The 15,766-nt window shown below is 42.9% G+C and overlaps 3 protein-coding genes across 3 annotated transcripts; all 3 read left to right on the top strand.

Moving 5' to 3' along the window:
* Window positions 1-1,620: 1,620 nt before the first annotated feature.
* LOC126568109 (pickpocket protein 28-like) lies at window positions 1,621-3,881 on the top strand. The gene is made up of 5 exons (XM_050224526.1): window positions 1,621-1,733; window positions 1,802-2,555; window positions 2,630-2,790; window positions 2,860-3,216; window positions 3,587-3,881. Exons 1-5 carry the CDS (start codon window positions 1,621-1,623, stop codon window positions 3,879-3,881), a joined length of 1,680 nt encoding a protein of 559 aa, XP_050080483.1.
* Window positions 3,882-9,453: 5,572 nt separating this feature from the next.
* LOC126567633 (uncharacterized) lies at window positions 9,454-10,080 on the top strand. Its single transcript, XM_050223852.1, has 3 exons — window positions 9,454-9,522; window positions 9,594-9,710; window positions 9,778-10,080. The coding sequence occupies exons 1-3, from the start codon at window positions 9,454-9,456 to the stop codon at window positions 10,078-10,080; spliced, it is 489 nt and encodes a 162-aa protein (XP_050079809.1).
* A 2,611-nt stretch (window positions 10,081-12,691) lies between these two features.
* Window positions 12,692-15,690, top strand: LOC126568204 (uncharacterized). The gene is made up of 5 exons (XM_050224646.1): window positions 12,692-12,756; window positions 12,832-12,917; window positions 13,405-13,512; window positions 14,489-14,568; window positions 14,650-15,690. Exons 1-5 carry the CDS (start codon window positions 12,712-12,714, stop codon window positions 15,681-15,683), a joined length of 1,353 nt encoding a protein of 450 aa, XP_050080603.1. The 5' UTR covers window positions 12,692-12,711; the 3' UTR covers window positions 15,684-15,690.
* The last annotated feature ends 76 nt before the right edge of the window (window positions 15,691-15,766 follow it).

The following is a 15,766-nucleotide window of genomic DNA, read 5'->3' as shown; positions in this document are numbered from 1 at the left end:
TTTTCTTCTTTCTCTCTGGTGTATTCTTCCTGTGGCTTAGATTTGTAGATTTGGAGGATATATGATTGGTGATGGTGCGAACATTATAGCGTAAGCATGTGAGAATTATGTGGTTTTTGAAATTGACAGTTTTATGTACCACCTTTTTTACATGCCTGGATGGGTTAAAATTTATGCAACGGACTGTGTAGTGCAGGGCTCCCCAAATATTTCTACCGCCATTGTTTGCCCGAGGGCGAGGATCGCTCTTTCTCTGTTAATAATTCGCATATTTTAATTCGACAAACATTTTCAAAACTCATCCATTTTTCATGCACATTTTTCGCCGAGGTTTTATTTGTTTGTGTTCTTTCTCTCATTCACCCCCAAGCGATCATTAAGATAACATTAATCATCGCAACAAGAACGCGAACCATGTCGCTGCACTCGTGCGCGCAAATTGATCGCATTGTGCTTCAAGTCTCGGCAACCACGATGGGACACGTGGTTGCAATTTGTGTCTCATTGCGCTTTGAATTAGCTCCAACAAGCATCAGGGGATACAAAAGAAACAAAAAAAAAATCGCCATGGTCACACTAGTCACCAAACGATTTTTTTATGACCACCGTTTACGATCCATTGTTGTTTTGCTGGGATGGAGAGATTCGAGAGCGCTTCCGACAACAGATCGATCGCCCCTAGCGACATCAAACAACGATGACTCTAGGCATCCTAAACCGCTTTGTCGGTATCTATTTGCAGCCCCGTTGGGTGCGTCCCAGCGTGTGTCCATGTGCTGCAGAATTGCACTCTAAATCGTGGTAATTGTTAACGGCGTCATCCGGTTCCGGGGACAAGTAAAGCAGTGAATAGAGAGAGGGAGAGAGAAAGGGCGGATTACGGCGATGAGTCGTTCCCCGTATTTTAAATGGGTGTTTAGGGGTCGGTTTTTATGGCGCACGGTGGGTGTCATTTTTATGGCCAGTAGCAGTTGCGTGATAGTTTTTCCTGCTGGATTAATTTTAAAGCTTGACCCTGGATGGTAAGGGTGAAGCAGAAGAATACGCTTTATCCTGACAAAGGTTTGGTGAAGGTATTTTTCGCACGAATTCATTCAATATTCATTACATTAATGACTGAGAGAATGGTCAATATGTGGTTACAGGGCGTAGCTTGTACTTTGCCCGATACAATACTCAGTGAATAATTATTTATTATTTATTTTATTTATATTTCAGTATTAGGGCTTACCGTCGTGTTGTCACCACTGCTTGTGAAGATTATGTTAAACATACAAAATATTAACAAGGCATTTAATCTCTGTTGTTTGCCTTATCACGGGCACTCAGTGAATTATTGTTTTTAGAAAAAATTGTATACATTTCACAGATTTTAAATTTAGTATCCAAATGTCACGTACCTACTCAAAAATATACTTTAAAACATATAACAAAACACACACAATTGAGACGGAAGATAACATACATGCCGTGTTGAAAGGACATTTGATAGTAAAGATAATCAATTGGGTTGACGCCTTCCTTCATGCCACCCAGTTGTTAGACATGCATGTTCAACTGAAGACTCATATTTAGGCCATGGTCAATCAGGAGCACCTGTCAGTGTTGAAGTGGTTCCTAATGCGAGAGCAACGGTGGACAATTCTGAAGCATCTAGCACGCGAGTACATCGCGTCTAGCTCGTGCCATGGCATGTCATACATCGTCCATCCCAAAGTTTCTATTGCGGAAAGGTAAGATCACCCATGTGTGCTAACAAGTTCTATTTGCTTTATTTCGTCGTCTTATCCTTTCCTTCCAGGGTCTGCTGGTCCTTTGTGGTGGTGCTCTCGCTAAGCGTCTGCATATCGGCGATCGTTATCGGCCATCAGAAATGGGTTGAAAAGCCGATGATCGTCAGCTTCTCGGCGAAACCGATCCCTGTGTGGAAGTTGCCGTTCCCAGCCATTACCATCTGCCCGCAGACAAGAATCGATGTGGAAAAGTTCAACATTACCAAGGTGTTTCTAGGGGCCCGGGCAAACAAAACACTCACGCCCGACGAGTGGCACAAGCTGCGCGTCCTAACACACGTCTGTTCGTCGGTAATGCGGTCGAAGAATGATTTTTATGGCACGAGCGGTGCGACCAGCGACGGAACATTGGTAGCCGATAATGAGCAGGTGGTGGAACAGCTGGTAAACATGTCCATACCGTACGATGAGCTGTTTGTGACGTGCATGTGGAGCTTCAACTTTCGACCGTGCGAAGCATTGTGGGCTAGGAAGGTGACGGAAAATGGAATTTGCTACAGCTTCAACATGCTGTCCAGTGCGGAACTGTACACGGCTGATCAAGAGTTTCGCGAGAGGGAAGTAAATCCGGATGTTAAGAAGCGAGGGCTTAGATCCTTCCATGCGTCCAGGATGCAAAGTACTGGGTGGACGATGGAGAATGGTTACACGTTTGGTGAGGATCTGCTGGCTTATCCGAGGCGCACGGCAAGCGGTGGGTTTAAGGGTGGTGCGATTGTGCTGATGAAAGCTCACCAGAAAAATCGTGAATACATCTGTTCGGTGGGTAGAGATTTGGCTAAGAATAGTCCTAAGTAGAGGAGGTAACGTTGAGTTCATGTTGTACATTTGTCAAGGGTGCTTTACAAGGGTATAAAATTACAATTCACCCACCGGACGAGTTCCCGCGGCTTAGCGAGTATCACATCCGTGTGCCGCCGATGCAAGCCGTCTCGATAATCGTGAAGCCCCGATTGCTAACCACTCAGAAGAATCTTCACCGATATCCGCACACGAAGTAAGTACCAGCCAAAGGAAGAAAAAATCTTTCCTTCTTCGTATAATTCTCTGCTTCCGTCCAACCTAGAAGACAATGCTTTTTCGCGGACGAACGCAAGCTGCGCTTTTTCCGGGTGTACAACGAACAGAACTGTGAGTTCGAGTGTCTCACCAACTATACGCTGGCAACGTGTGGTTGTGTCACGTTCGCTATGCCGCGGGAAAATACCACCCGCGTGTGTAGTGCGCATGAAAAGCGTTGCTACAAATCGGCCGTTACTCGGTTGATGGAGCTGGATGAGATGAGCCTGGATACGGGGCAGGAGATGTGTGATTGTTTACCAGCGTGCACAACGATTAAGTACGATGTGGAGCTATCTAACGATTGGCTAAATTTGGACGCAATGCTGGCGTCCATGATAAAGCGAGAGAATGGAATGAAGGGGTAAGTCTGTTGCTTGCGATTTATTTATTTCCCTTAAGGAGTTTCGATGCAAAAATCAGAAGAAATGAAACAAAAACTCAAGAAACTAGCTCTAAAGAGCATAGGGAATGAGTTGATGGTCATAATTTAGGGATGAAATGCTTGCAAGGATCCTTTAAGGAGGCTCAGGCAGTAGACGTTCCGCTACTTCAATGTCTAAAGGATCTTTTAAGAATCATCCTTGACTAAATCGGTCTTTAAAGCAGGCGTAGATCATATTGATTAGGCCCCCAAAAGAAGAGAAAACTGTGTGAGGATGAAAAAAAAGTTGATCATTTACTTGGCTACTTGCTGCTAGTAACCTATCCCCCTTTGTGCTCCTGTTTTTCAGAATGGAACCAATGCTACTGTACGTGTACTTCAAGGACAACAAGTACCTGTACATCGAGCGTGTAGAGTATATGAACTTTAACGGTGAACTGGCGAATTTCGGCGGAATACTAGCACTCCTGTCCGGGATGAGTCTCACAAGTCTGGCAGAAATACTGTACTACATCTTCGTTCGTCCGCTTGGACTATGGATTAAGGCACAGTACGTTAAGAGTAAAGTTAAAACCTCCGTGCCAGAGATGCAAGAAGCTACGAGAAGCGTATCGGTGCATTTGGTGCGTCCTTGGATCCCGTAAACAGGGACATCACAGTGGTTGTAGCACAGTGTTAACGATCGGCACGTGAGGTAAGACAAACAGTATGCGGCTGGCAGTTCTGTTCGATAACCAATCTTCGATTGAGTGCGCGTTTGTGTTAATGAATTTTAATGCACAATTTGTGGTGAATCCCATTCCCATTCAGGTGACTGAGTTGACGAATGACATTGGGCAGCGAACGGCGATTAAGCCCGCGATGCAGTTTCATTTCGCGTATGCTAATGCACGATCTGTGGTAACTGTAGTTCATGGTTGATCGCGAGTAAAAGTGCACGGCGTGTGTAGAATAGAAACGATTTCCTAGTCCGGAGAAAAGAGTTGGATCATGTGACGAAGAAAGGATGTTTTGTTATCTTTGTGTTGTTGTATAAACGATTCGCACGCCAAAACTTTCGTGCCTTTTACGGTTTTTGGCACGCGAAACACAAACAGACCGGGCGTGTGCGTCAAAGCGACCGCCTGCAAACGAACGTACACACCTGGATCGGATTACAAAAACACATTCTCGCCGGGCGGGGAAGTACCAGGACTTTTTACTACCGTCCGGTACTGCTTCAACTATCCCGGAAAAGCGCAGTGTTTGGAAATTGGTAAATTATGAAAACAACCCGCACGTGCCGAGCTGTTTGGTGTGAAGGAGGGTTTACCTTTTAAACCTATTTTGGAAACAACCCCTGGTTTGACGGTTCTTGTTGGTTGTTAACACACTATTCCGGCATACGGCACCGCGAGAATAGAATGGTGCCGGTGGTCAGTAATGTGGTCGTAAAAGCGGTTGCACAGCTTATTTCGTTTTGATGAAAACAGTCATGTGGGAATTTATTTTCCAGCCATAAATTAGCATCGCTGGATGGGAAGGAAGTAGATACTACGTAGCTGGTTATTTATTTGTTCGAGCAATGATGATGAATTATACACAGATCCGAAAATCACCCCGTGGTCGTGGTTTATTGTTGGCTATTATTTTATTTTGGCAAACTACAAGCCAAAGGGCTGGAAAGGTAAACAACAAAAAGAGCGAGAGACCTTTTGGTAGGGTGGTTTGGCACTAGAGTTAAGATATTCAGGTGATTAATTTAAAAGCCGTGGTAGTTAATGAGCGCTGCATATTATTTTCCAATCCATTAAAACTCATCAGCTTGCTTCACTTTTCATAGCTTTGGAATAGCGAAGTTTTGCTTAGAAAGAAAAACAAGCAGCGGCAGAAAAACAAATCATAAGAAGCTAAAAGTGTTTTAGAGTTTTTGGGCGCCTTTGAATGAATTCAAATTATACTACAATAATTGAAAATTCATATGAAATAAATAGAATAAACTACATAACTAACAAAACACGAACTATCAGATGAAAATACAGACCAAAAATAGAATATTAAGCTACCGAGTTTCGGTAATGTTTTTTAATTTAATTTTTAATTATTGGGTTTCTTCTTTTAACTACATTTTATATTTTTTGTAATTAATTATATTTTATTAATTTTATTAGTTTTTTAACAAGAAAGATTTACAATTATTTTATGTTATTTGTCTTTTCTTATTTTGTTTTTGAACATTCTTTTTAACGACGTTTTTTTGGTTAATGTGTTACTCTATTTCAAAATAGCTTCCTTTGTTTCATATAATTATTGCACTGAATGTTGGTTTAAAATTCGTTTATTTCTTACTTTATTTTACTTTTTTGCTATTTTTCCAAACTACTAGTAATTGTAATGTTTGCCAAATTATATTGTTAGGATATTTGTTTTACCAACCCATTGCAGCGTTGCCGATTAATTTCTTTATCGATTTTTTTCAATTTTTCTCTATTTTATTTATGTAAAGTATAACAAAGTATTCCTTTCTGATGTTCATGTTTTACTATTTAGTTGAGTAATTATTTCTCGAACGAATTCTTTTGTTGTTGTTTATCACTTAACATTGTTAGGTTATTTATTTTTATCTGTTTTTTCACCTTCTTATTGGTAGTTTTCAATTCTTACTTTCCTACCTATGTTTGCATGCTCTTTTTTCTCTCTCCGCCTGTATGCTATGCAAATTTATGCGCATTTGCAAACCTGGTGGCGATTTGTTTTCCCTTCTATGCTTCTGTTACTCGTCCGTAGGCAAACTATTTTCTGTTGCAAAAAGGATAGGAAATCGAAAACATATCAGTATGTGGAGCTAAACAAAAAAAAAAAAAAAACGCACACACACGCGCGCGCACTAGATAAGCTAATAATTTTACGGATTAACGCGCAACAACAAAAATTTGGTTCGGTTTTTATGTTTAGCAAAATAGATGGATTTTTTTTCTCAATGCAAAGATTGCAAAGATTAATGAATGCCGTTTATTTAAATGGTAATTTTAACGATAGTTTTTTTTCTGTGCAAACCAGATTTTGCATGCACGCTTTCTGTCACAAATGGATTGGCGGAGTTAGTGATTAAGATAGCCAAACGGTAGTGGAGTGTGTAGAGCCTATTTGGCGCATTAGGATACGAAGATTAGGCAGTGGGTGTGAGTGGGTGATTTTTGGGTGTTTTTTTTAAACAATCAATGATAAATATCGGATGCGATAAGCATCTTGACGACATTGATTAACGAGCCGCTGCGCGACGGTATGTTTTCGCGAATCTTTAACATTTTTGTCGATAAGATATCGGGGTCTAAGGCGCATAAGTCAATACGTCGGTAGTGTTAAACGAAAGTTTTGTCTGTCCGTGCGTTTGCCGTGCGCCGACCGGCGAATAATTATGTCACATTATTCAAATTTCCTCCAAGTCCAACCACCGGTGCGAAGCGTTCTACGGAACGCCGTAATCATCGTACGATCGTAAAATGGAGGTGGAGCTTAGGAGATCGTTTTTTCGTTAAAATTCTTGTGAAGAATATCGCTCGAAGTGGCTGCTGTTTGTGGTTTCCTTCCCTGATAAGCTTCTCGTACGGCGGCTAATGAAGGAACAGGGAAATGGTATAAAAATATGGATCTAAGATAAAACACCTCGCGAACGAGCTGCTCGATATCGATCGGTTCCATTCTATTGGACATTAGGCTTTTCTATGTCTTGCCTCCTGTACCCGATAAAGCTAGAATTAGTCAGTGGAGATGGTGGTTTATGGGTAGCTTTATTTTTTTTATCTTCTGTTGGTTCCTAATTTGCAACTTCCTTCTTGCGAGGGAGGACATAAGGTTTCGCTAAGGTAACAGCAGGATTGCTAGGAAGAACGTAAATTTTATTTTATGTTCAAACCCCACGTTTCGGACGGACGGCAAACAAGTGATCCACATCGTATCGTTTAACGACTGATTTAATCTTTGGCCCAGTTGGGAGGAGATTTGTATCGCATTAAACAGGGAAGTACGCAAAAGAGTCTCATCTCACTGACTGTGTGGGAAATCAAAAGGATTTTCGTTTGCCGAATATGCCGCCAGTATGTGTAGTACGTGTGTACGGTTGATAAATAGGCAAAACCCTGGTGCTGAGATCTAAGCAGCAGGGCTTTGGTGAACACGGGCGGAGCATAATATTTCCGTCACGTTTAATGAGTGTGGCGCTCCGGGTTGGGCGTGTTGATAATTTAAACGATTTTAACCCAACGTCCAAAAGATACGCGGACTTACGGGCTCCGCGGGGTAAGTTAGTCGGGCTAAATAGTAGGGGCATAAATTTAAATACAATTTAATGCGTTCCAACCTTAAAAGGGGCGACCGGTCGTCAAGGGTCCTCTTCGATTGCTAGACACCTTCGATCGATTAAACTAATAGCTGATTGTTTTAGCCATTTCCTTCGCGTCCATCGATGCGCTTTGCAGCGTTAGATAAAAGTTAAGTTATTGCACATTCTTTTCCAGAACAGACATTGCGTGAGAGCGACATTGTGCCGTTGCGTGCAGTGACATGCAGTGTTCCGGTGACAATCCCGCTGCGCCCCATCGCGTGGACAGATCGCAGAAATTACGATACAAATCCCTCTGTTTATTGGCGACACTAGGCGACACCCTTGATGGTGAGACCTCCGCCATGATAAGTGTCTAGTTTCAAGAACCGGCCCGCAAGATCACTTGACAAGTGTGTTTTACACGCGCAGTTCGGTTGCACTTGCTAGCTTCTGTGAGGGGATAAAAATTAATAAAAACCTAATAACTTCATCAACTTCATGGGCGACAAACTACCTACGAGGATTACACTGAATGTCTCGGTTTTTATTTATCTCAGTTCGATTTGTTCTAGTTGCTCTGCCCTATTACGCTTCACAAACAAAACTCTGCGATGAAGCTGTTAAAACTATTCGTGTCGAGACACAAGTTTCAGGGCCATGTCATATTGGAACTGAAGCGCCGTGGGTGGGTGGTGGACCTGTACGCTTTTGTGTGTACCATCATCATAATTCATCCGCTAAACGTATGATCGGATGCAGCCGCACCGTACCGGATTATTAAATCATTATACCCATGGGCCATGCGGCGCACCAAATCTGGTTACATTGTTACCCCCCAAAAACCCGAAAACGGTTCCAGCATTCTAGCGACGAAGGGTCATTGTCAACAAACTGTCGCACGTATAATGCCGCATTCTGCATTCTTTACAAGGCTTTGTGTTTTGTCTTTATTCTTTCCTCCTTTCCCGTGGGCATCCAAGAAGACACCCCCGACCAGCCGGCTGACATAATTTATGATTTGGCTTCACCGATCTGGGTTAGAAGGGATCATACATGCATCTAAGAGTGTGTGTGTATGTGTGGAATGCGGGAAACGATAACAGGTTCGGTTCGGGTTTGTTTGTAGAATTTCGTTGACCCATGCCGACCCGACGAAAGTCTGGGTTCCGGGAGTGGGTGAAGAATTATAGGCGAAGGATTAGGACGTCATGATGTTGTTGTCGGAGAGAAGGGCAGTTTGTTTACCGTATTGCTGATGCACTGCAAATCGTGTGCTTGCGGGGACAAAGCGATGAGGGATGCATTAAAAAACACGAACCCGGTTTGTTTGCTGAATTTGGCTTGGGTGCGTTTTTTGTAGGCAGGAGAAAAATAAATTTACAACATGTGTACTCGTGAGAGTATAAAACTTTGTTAGTTCAGGGAGCTATCTTGTGTTGTACAAATGTAAATGTTATAAACTTGCAAGCTACTAGCTACTGTTGCTGTTGGTAGCGAGGCAATGTGGATCACCAAGCATTTTAAGATCAGAACTGTACTGATCTTTCTGAGTGTAGAAGTCCGTTGCGAACTTTATTTTAAAGACACAAAATACGCTTACTTATAATTACTAGCAGATAAAATCAAAATAACAATAAAATGAAACATTTAACCATTAAAGTAAATGCAAATTTATTTGATTACGAGCATTCTTCCATAACCCTGTAAACGTCCCAATAACTACTAGTGCCACCTAGCTGTCAAAGCTTCGAACGATAGTGATACTACTCTCCGACAGGTGGCGCGCTTGAACGAGACAGTTCGTTAAAATCTTGTTTGAAGTTTATTTTAATTTTTAATTATTTTGCTATTTTTGAGTTCAATTTAAATAAAAACAATCAATCAAAGCAAGCAGTTTTAAAATCTTCGCTCTCATGGCATCGATACTTAAAATTACTCGCTCATGGCGATATTTTAATCGTAAATTTCACTGTAAAATTGAAGTAATTGTTTGCAGTAAACTAGCTTTCTGTAAAAGTAGAAGGAAAAATATTAATTTTCTTCCGATTTTTAGGACACCTATCCTTTGGATGCACCCTTACGTAACAAGCCGAAGGTAAGCCAACCGGCAGACTACGAAATGATGCCCGGAATGTCGCCCAAAGTATTTCGCGAGACGGAGTACGACCATGTAAGTCGAAAAAGCAATGGAGTGGACGAGTAAAATAGATTTTTAAAAAACCATTCAACCCCCTCAGGCCCTTGGACCCATACCGACAACGGGAAATGCGACCAAGAACTACCACTACAAGAATCCGGAATACTTTTCCTACCATAACTATTCGTATTACGACATTGGACGTGCGATAGGGTGTGCCTATCGGCAACAACCGAGCGCAGTGCCGAAACGCGGCAAATTGTTCCGTCTTCCGTGGCAAAAGGAGGAAGACATTCTGTACAATGCAGCGATTCCGGTGTCGTTTAGTTGCTTTCGCTTTCGTGAAGAGGAAAAGTTGGAACAGGGCGATGAGAAATCTCAGGAACAAACTGCAAAGAGTTAGAAAGGAAGGTAGGTAAGATTTGAGCATACAATTTGGTGTTTCTTAATCAATCAAATTAATACGTCTTTACAGCAAAAAAGGAAGGATAAATGCGCCAACCGGTGGTCAGCAGAAGGGAATTATTGTTGTGGTCTATTGTTTTTGCTATCGAAATTCTAAAACGACATGTGACACCGTTTTTTCTTGTTTTCCCCGCGTGTAAAAACGTGCAAGGTTGTGGGAATGGTTGACCACAAACGGCCAGGCGGACGTGAAAACGGCGGGCTGTCTCCATGCGAACAAGATTGAACGTGTATGTCGAAATGTTCAAAAATTTGCATGCTCTGTAGAAAACTGTTAGTGTTTCGGGCTAAGATAAATATCATTTGTGGTGCTAAAATTCCACCTGCTTCCTTCTGTTGCATCCGTCCTGGGATGCAATTAGCTACTCTGTTTACAGAGCGAGCGGTGGGTGAAACACGGTAGGTTATTTTAGGGTTCGGTTTGGGCTTATTGAAACAAAACGGTCGATTCATGACACATACGGCCAGATGGTGGTTTTGTGCCAGATACAATGAGCCATGACTCAATTGTCATATTTTGTATGAAGCTGGAAGCCCTCAGGTGGTGATAACTCATTTTGCGTTAAGTAGGTATGTTGTAGGTGGAACAACCGCAACGACAATTGAATCGGAATTAACATACCTTGAGTGTATAGGAATTGTTGTAATTACTGTCTGACCTAAATGTCATGTTTTTATTTAGATTTTTTTATCAAGCAAAGAGCAAAGAGATTCTTTATTGTTTTAGGTTTGATTTACGCTCAAACGATCGCTATCAACTGTCTGAAGATGGTCAACGATTAGAATTGTCTCGAATAGACAATAGTCTCGTGCAAAAATTATGTGTAGTCAAATAATTGTAAAGAAAATCCAATAGCTTGCTATGCATGTGTGAAATACTGAATGTAGCAAAAGCAAAAACGAAAAGCTGGTAAAATTCTTCCATGAAGACTTAAGGAAGAAAGTTATTTTGAAGAAATATGTAAGAGTTTTAGAGGAAAAATAAAGACAATCTTATAGGAGTGCGCCGGCCTCCAAGTATCAACGTCATACTCGAACTGAAAATAGGTAAAAATGAAAATAGAAATAAATAGCCAGTAAGTAAGAGAGAGTGCTGTCACTGGACTATCAAACTTACGGAAATTCTTCAATAGACTCCAATCCCGGTTTTCCCGTGTGAAGAATGGTTCTACAGTATATGTAAGCAGTACAAAATACAGTGTCGTATTGGTAAAAATTTAAAGAATTTCATATAGGTAAATGTATTGCATACACTCCAGTTTTTAAGTCTAATAAGTTACACAAAAGTCAAGAGGTTCATGTGCATTTGTCCTCACATTTCACTATCGTCGGTAGCAGCATATCTGAAAAGCGAGTTCCACCACCACCCACGGCAACAACCATCACCTTCACTCTCCGCACAGCTGATAAGAACCACCACCGTTGTTGTACATTTCCCACCAGCGAAAGAAAGCAAAAGACGTGTCTCAAACCGTCCGTCGCTGTGTGGACTATTGCATGCACCATCGAAAGTTGTGACAATAAATAAGTAAATATAATAAAAAAGCACACAGGAGCACGCTCTTTAGGTCTCTCGGAGGAAACGCATCGTCACCTGGCGTTTGTGTGTGCATTCCTCGGGGGGTTCATTCATCGTTTTTCCCGCTGCACCTCCGGTTACGGATGAATGCTCCAACCCACCCGCCCGATTGGAACCAACGCCCTTTTCTTGACGTTCGACGTGAAGGGTGAGATAAAAGTGTATATGCATACGTTTTCGGAACTATTTTAATAGCGTACTGGTGCTCTACCCGTCTTAGAGGAGAGCATTGTCTCGTGGAAGTCGTGCAAAACGCACACTTATCAAGCAAGACGTACACACTTAGAGACATACACATGCATTGTCTATCGTTTAGTCGGCACACACACACACACACTTAACTGCAGTCTCAGCTCGAGGTGGGGGTGGTATGTTTTGGGTGGGAAAAAAGCATCACCCATTCGCATCGGAAAAGCCATTCCTCGGTAGACATTCGAACGGGTTAGTGTTGGCGTTGCTGCTGCATTAGTGAAGCAACGTTTTGACGAGTGTGAAATCGATTCATCTTTCCGGTCGGTTGCCGTTTTTGGATGCAGAAGTACAGATTAAATGTGTTATCAGCGCTACAGCAACTTGGCGCTCCGTGTTCCGTTCAATCATTCAACCGCCCCAATCTGACAGCTTTAGGCGAGTAATTTGAACGGTGCGTGAGACGAGGAACATGTTCGCGAGCCGCAAACAAGAAATTTGATTAAAACGCACACAGCCCAAGTGATTGCAGTGCCGGTGGTGGATAAGGGTGTTTGGTGGAGTAATTCGGAATTCCATCGCAGAGGGAAAGGAGAAAGAAAATTCGTTCGCCCAACAACGAAAAAAAACATAATGTTGAGTGAAAAGTGTTGTAGCTGGTCGTGCGATGAATTGGGATGAATTGAGGGCAGTGCAATGCATGTATGGGCGCAATTTAGTTAACAGAAGTTGTCCAACGGTGTGCTAGAAAGCTAAACAACGCAACAGATTTCTTCAAGTGACATAATTTAAACTATTAATATGGTGAAACCGGCGGCACGGATAGTGATCAAGTTTTTAGAATTAGTAAGTTCTTAGTGGGGTTTCGCAGTGAGTAAGCGCTGATCGTTTCGTTTCGTTTTCCGTTGCTTCCAATTGCAGTTAGGTTGTGTGGCGTGCGTTATTACGAAGATTATCACCGACCATGAGTCACGGCGTGTGTTTGTGCGAAACCAGAAGCTATCGCGGTAAGTAAGTCCCATGCGCCGCAAGCACATCCTCTCTATTTTGTCACCGTCACAAGTATGGGGTGTACTTTAGGGTAATTTGCATAATTTAAATGGTGGAAAAACGAGAAGAGTACTAATGTAACGGTGGCTAATAGTGAACAGACGAGAGCTCCGGCGTACGCTTGTTAATTTCCTCAAGGACACTTTGAAGAGACTGCTCAGAGTTTCCTTTCCATCACTTTCATGATTGATGTAGTTAACGCATTGAACATTCTGAAATATAGAGTAAAGAGAAAAATAAAAACTGTCAATGATAATGCTTTGTAGATCCCATTAATACTGGATGAAATAAAAGCATTCTACTAAGGTTAAGAACTAAGATTTTGTAGCTTGCTATAGGTGCTCGGACATATAATTGGAAAGAAAATTTGGATATCAAAATACACTTGACAAAGCTCCTTATAGATTTAGACTTCACTCAAATTTTTCTTTTACTTACTTCCAGCGAATGGAGCCTGATACACAACATAACCTGGAGCAGTGGAGGAAATGCATTTACCAACATCGTCTACGGCGGATACACGATAGTCATCGCATTAATGCTAGTTACAAGGTCAGGCAGGAGCCAGCTCGATACACCTACGGAGAGGGCTTACAGAGAAGGGGAAGCTTTGGGGAAAACTGATGTTTAAAAGCATATTGGCCTTTTTGTTGCCATGGTTTGTTTTCTTTTTTCGTGTGTCTGTGGTTGTGTTGTTATTGTCCCCAAGGGTTTGTCTGTCCCCCACCCACTCGCGACAACGCACCGTCGAAAACAATTGCCGAATAAGACGGAACTCATGCAGAACATGTGGGAAATTGTGCCCCGTTGAGAGGAATGGTGGTCGGTTGTAGCTAAACATATATGCAGTTTGATAGGAAGTAATGTTGTACCCGATCTCAGTCCAAAACCTCGGTGAGATCACAGAATTCTCACAACAGGCTGTGTTGGGTGAGAAACCTCACGTAGCCGCTGCACATAAGCTCTTTCCCCCCATTACTTGTTCGTTCATTTTTTTTAGAGCTACACAACGGGTAGGCTTTGTCTTGATGTGTTGTTTGATAGTTCTAAGCATCTGGGATGACCTTCAGCATTTGCGCATGCGTGGCGTTAGGGTTTATCCCCACAGTTTTTGCTTCGCACGAACCATTATTCTTCACCAATGCCGTAACAGTTCAGCGAGAGCATGGTTGACTTTTCATTACCATGTAGCGCACAGAGACACACACTGTGGTGACATTTTTACCGCCGTTAAACAGCGCTAGGTCAGAGATCTGACGAGTTGTCCCTTTGAAGTCCCAACGTCTGGCGCAAGAAATCTCGGCAGATGGCGGTGCTAGAGGTTGCAGTAATTTTAGCATAATTCACATGTTCCTGCACCGAACAATGGTCTATCTGTTGCGGACGAATGTGATACATGCACCCCACGTACACACTCTTTACGTTCAAAAAGTGTTTGCATTTTACTGTGCGTCATCTAACCAAATCAAATGCAGGACGACGATTGGTCTAATCGTGTAAGTATGTTTTGCCCGTCATATCGTTTCAGATGCGTCGATGCCAAATCACGTCCGACCTTGTTCGAGAAGATTGTACTATCGCTGGGGACACTATTGTTTTTTGCAGCAGGTAAGACGCGATCTCTCTCGTTTGTACTTGATGCAATAAAAGCATAAACAATGGAATCCGTTTTCAAACACACGCTCATAGGTGGACTGGTGTTTGCGTCGATCGATCAAGTCCATCCGGATCTGCACGACAATGCCATCATACTGGGATGTTTGTCGTTCTTTGTGGCGATCCTGTTCGTTATCGACCTGGCCGATCCGTTGGCACGCATGACAGCGCACATGACGCAAACCGAAACATCGGCTCTCACGGCGCTGGATACACCTGATAGAGCTATGATGAAGAAAGATGTCTCCACCGATACCGAACCGACGGTATTCATTGTTTCCAAGGCGGATCCCAACAGTCAGCACAATCAGCATCAGCAATTGCATCACCAACAGCAACAGCTGCACCAGGATCTGGATCACCGGGATCACCGAGATCACCACGAACACCATGACTATCGAGATGGATCACCACTCAACCGAAGCGCAGAATCCATCGTAGAACGCAAGGTGTATCCTTCCGCACAGGTTCCAGTATTTGCACACGTTCGTGCGCCCGAGGAAAGCAGACGCATTGCTGGAAAAGAAATCAAATATCTCCCTCGGCAAGATTTCCGCGATCGGAGAAACTATCGCGATGCGGGACCGGCAAGCTACGCGACAAACCGTCCATCGACGAATCAACACAATGGTGGCCATCAACCGCGGCAACAACCCTCGAACGTCCCCGCTGGAAGCTACCATGACAATGATTCGTTTGTCGAAGATATTCAACCGTCACGCAGAAGCACCTACGTACCGGCGGACAAGTTTGATCAGGAAGCGATGCAGATGAGCAGTGCACCGTCGAATCACCATCGGATGAGACCACCACCACCGGCGAAGCCCCTAAATATTATTCGTACGAACTTTGGTTCAAACCATAGCTCACCGAGCGAGTCGCATCATAGCGCGGAGTGCCGATGTTCACAGCGTAGCACCAGCACGAGAAGGATGGAAGATTCTGGGCGAGATGAGTTTGATTCTCCACCCATTCGGCCCGGGTTTGTGGCTAACGCGGCCAAAAAGTGGGATGATCGGGCACGCAGCAAAAGTCAACCTATTGTCGGGTTGAATACTATGGTGTGAGAATCCGAAAATCTACAAATTACTTTAGGTGTCCCTTACCTTCAGAAGAAACCTTTACAAACTCTTGAAGTTAATTTCGAACG

The sequence above is a fragment of the Anopheles maculipalpis genome, chromosome 2RL, assembly GCF_943734695.1.
Source record: "Anopheles maculipalpis chromosome 2RL, idAnoMacuDA_375_x, whole genome shotgun sequence".
Classification (NCBI taxonomy): Eukaryota; Metazoa; Arthropoda; class Insecta; order Diptera; family Culicidae; genus Anopheles; species Anopheles maculipalpis.
The sequence above is the reverse complement of the archived record's forward strand: the minus strand, read 5'-3'. Positions and strand labels throughout refer to the sequence as shown.

Coding starts and splice junctions, on each gene's coding strand:
- LOC126568109 (XM_050224526.1), top strand. CDS start 1,621: ATGCGAGAGCAACGGTGGACAATTCTGAAGCATCTAGCACGCGAGTAC. Junction 2,791..2,859: donor CACCGATATCCGCACACGAA/GTAAGTACCAGC, acceptor CGTCCAACCTAG/AAGACAATGCTTTTTCGCGG. Junction 3,217..3,586: donor CGAGAGAATGGAATGAAGGG/GTAAGTCTGTTG, acceptor CCTGTTTTTCAG/AATGGAACCAATGCTACTGT.
- LOC126567633 (XM_050223852.1), top strand. CDS start 9,454: ATGGCATCGATACTTAAAATTACTCGCTCATGGCGATATTTTAATCGT. Junction 9,523..9,593: donor AATTTCACTGTAAAATTGAA/GTAATTGTTTGC, acceptor TCCGATTTTTAG/GACACCTATCCTTTGGATGC. Junction 9,711..9,777: donor GCGAGACGGAGTACGACCAT/GTAAGTCGAAAA, acceptor CAACCCCCTCAG/GCCCTTGGACCCATACCGAC.
- LOC126568204 (XM_050224646.1), top strand. CDS start 12,712: ATGGTGAAACCGGCGGCACGGATAGTGATCAAGTTTTTAGAATTA. Junction 12,918..13,404: donor CGAAACCAGAAGCTATCGCG/GTAAGTAAGTCC, acceptor ACTTACTTCCAG/CGAATGGAGCCTGATACACA. Junction 13,513..14,488: donor GCATTAATGCTAGTTACAAG/GTCAGGCAGGAG, acceptor ATATCGTTTCAG/ATGCGTCGATGCCAAATCAC.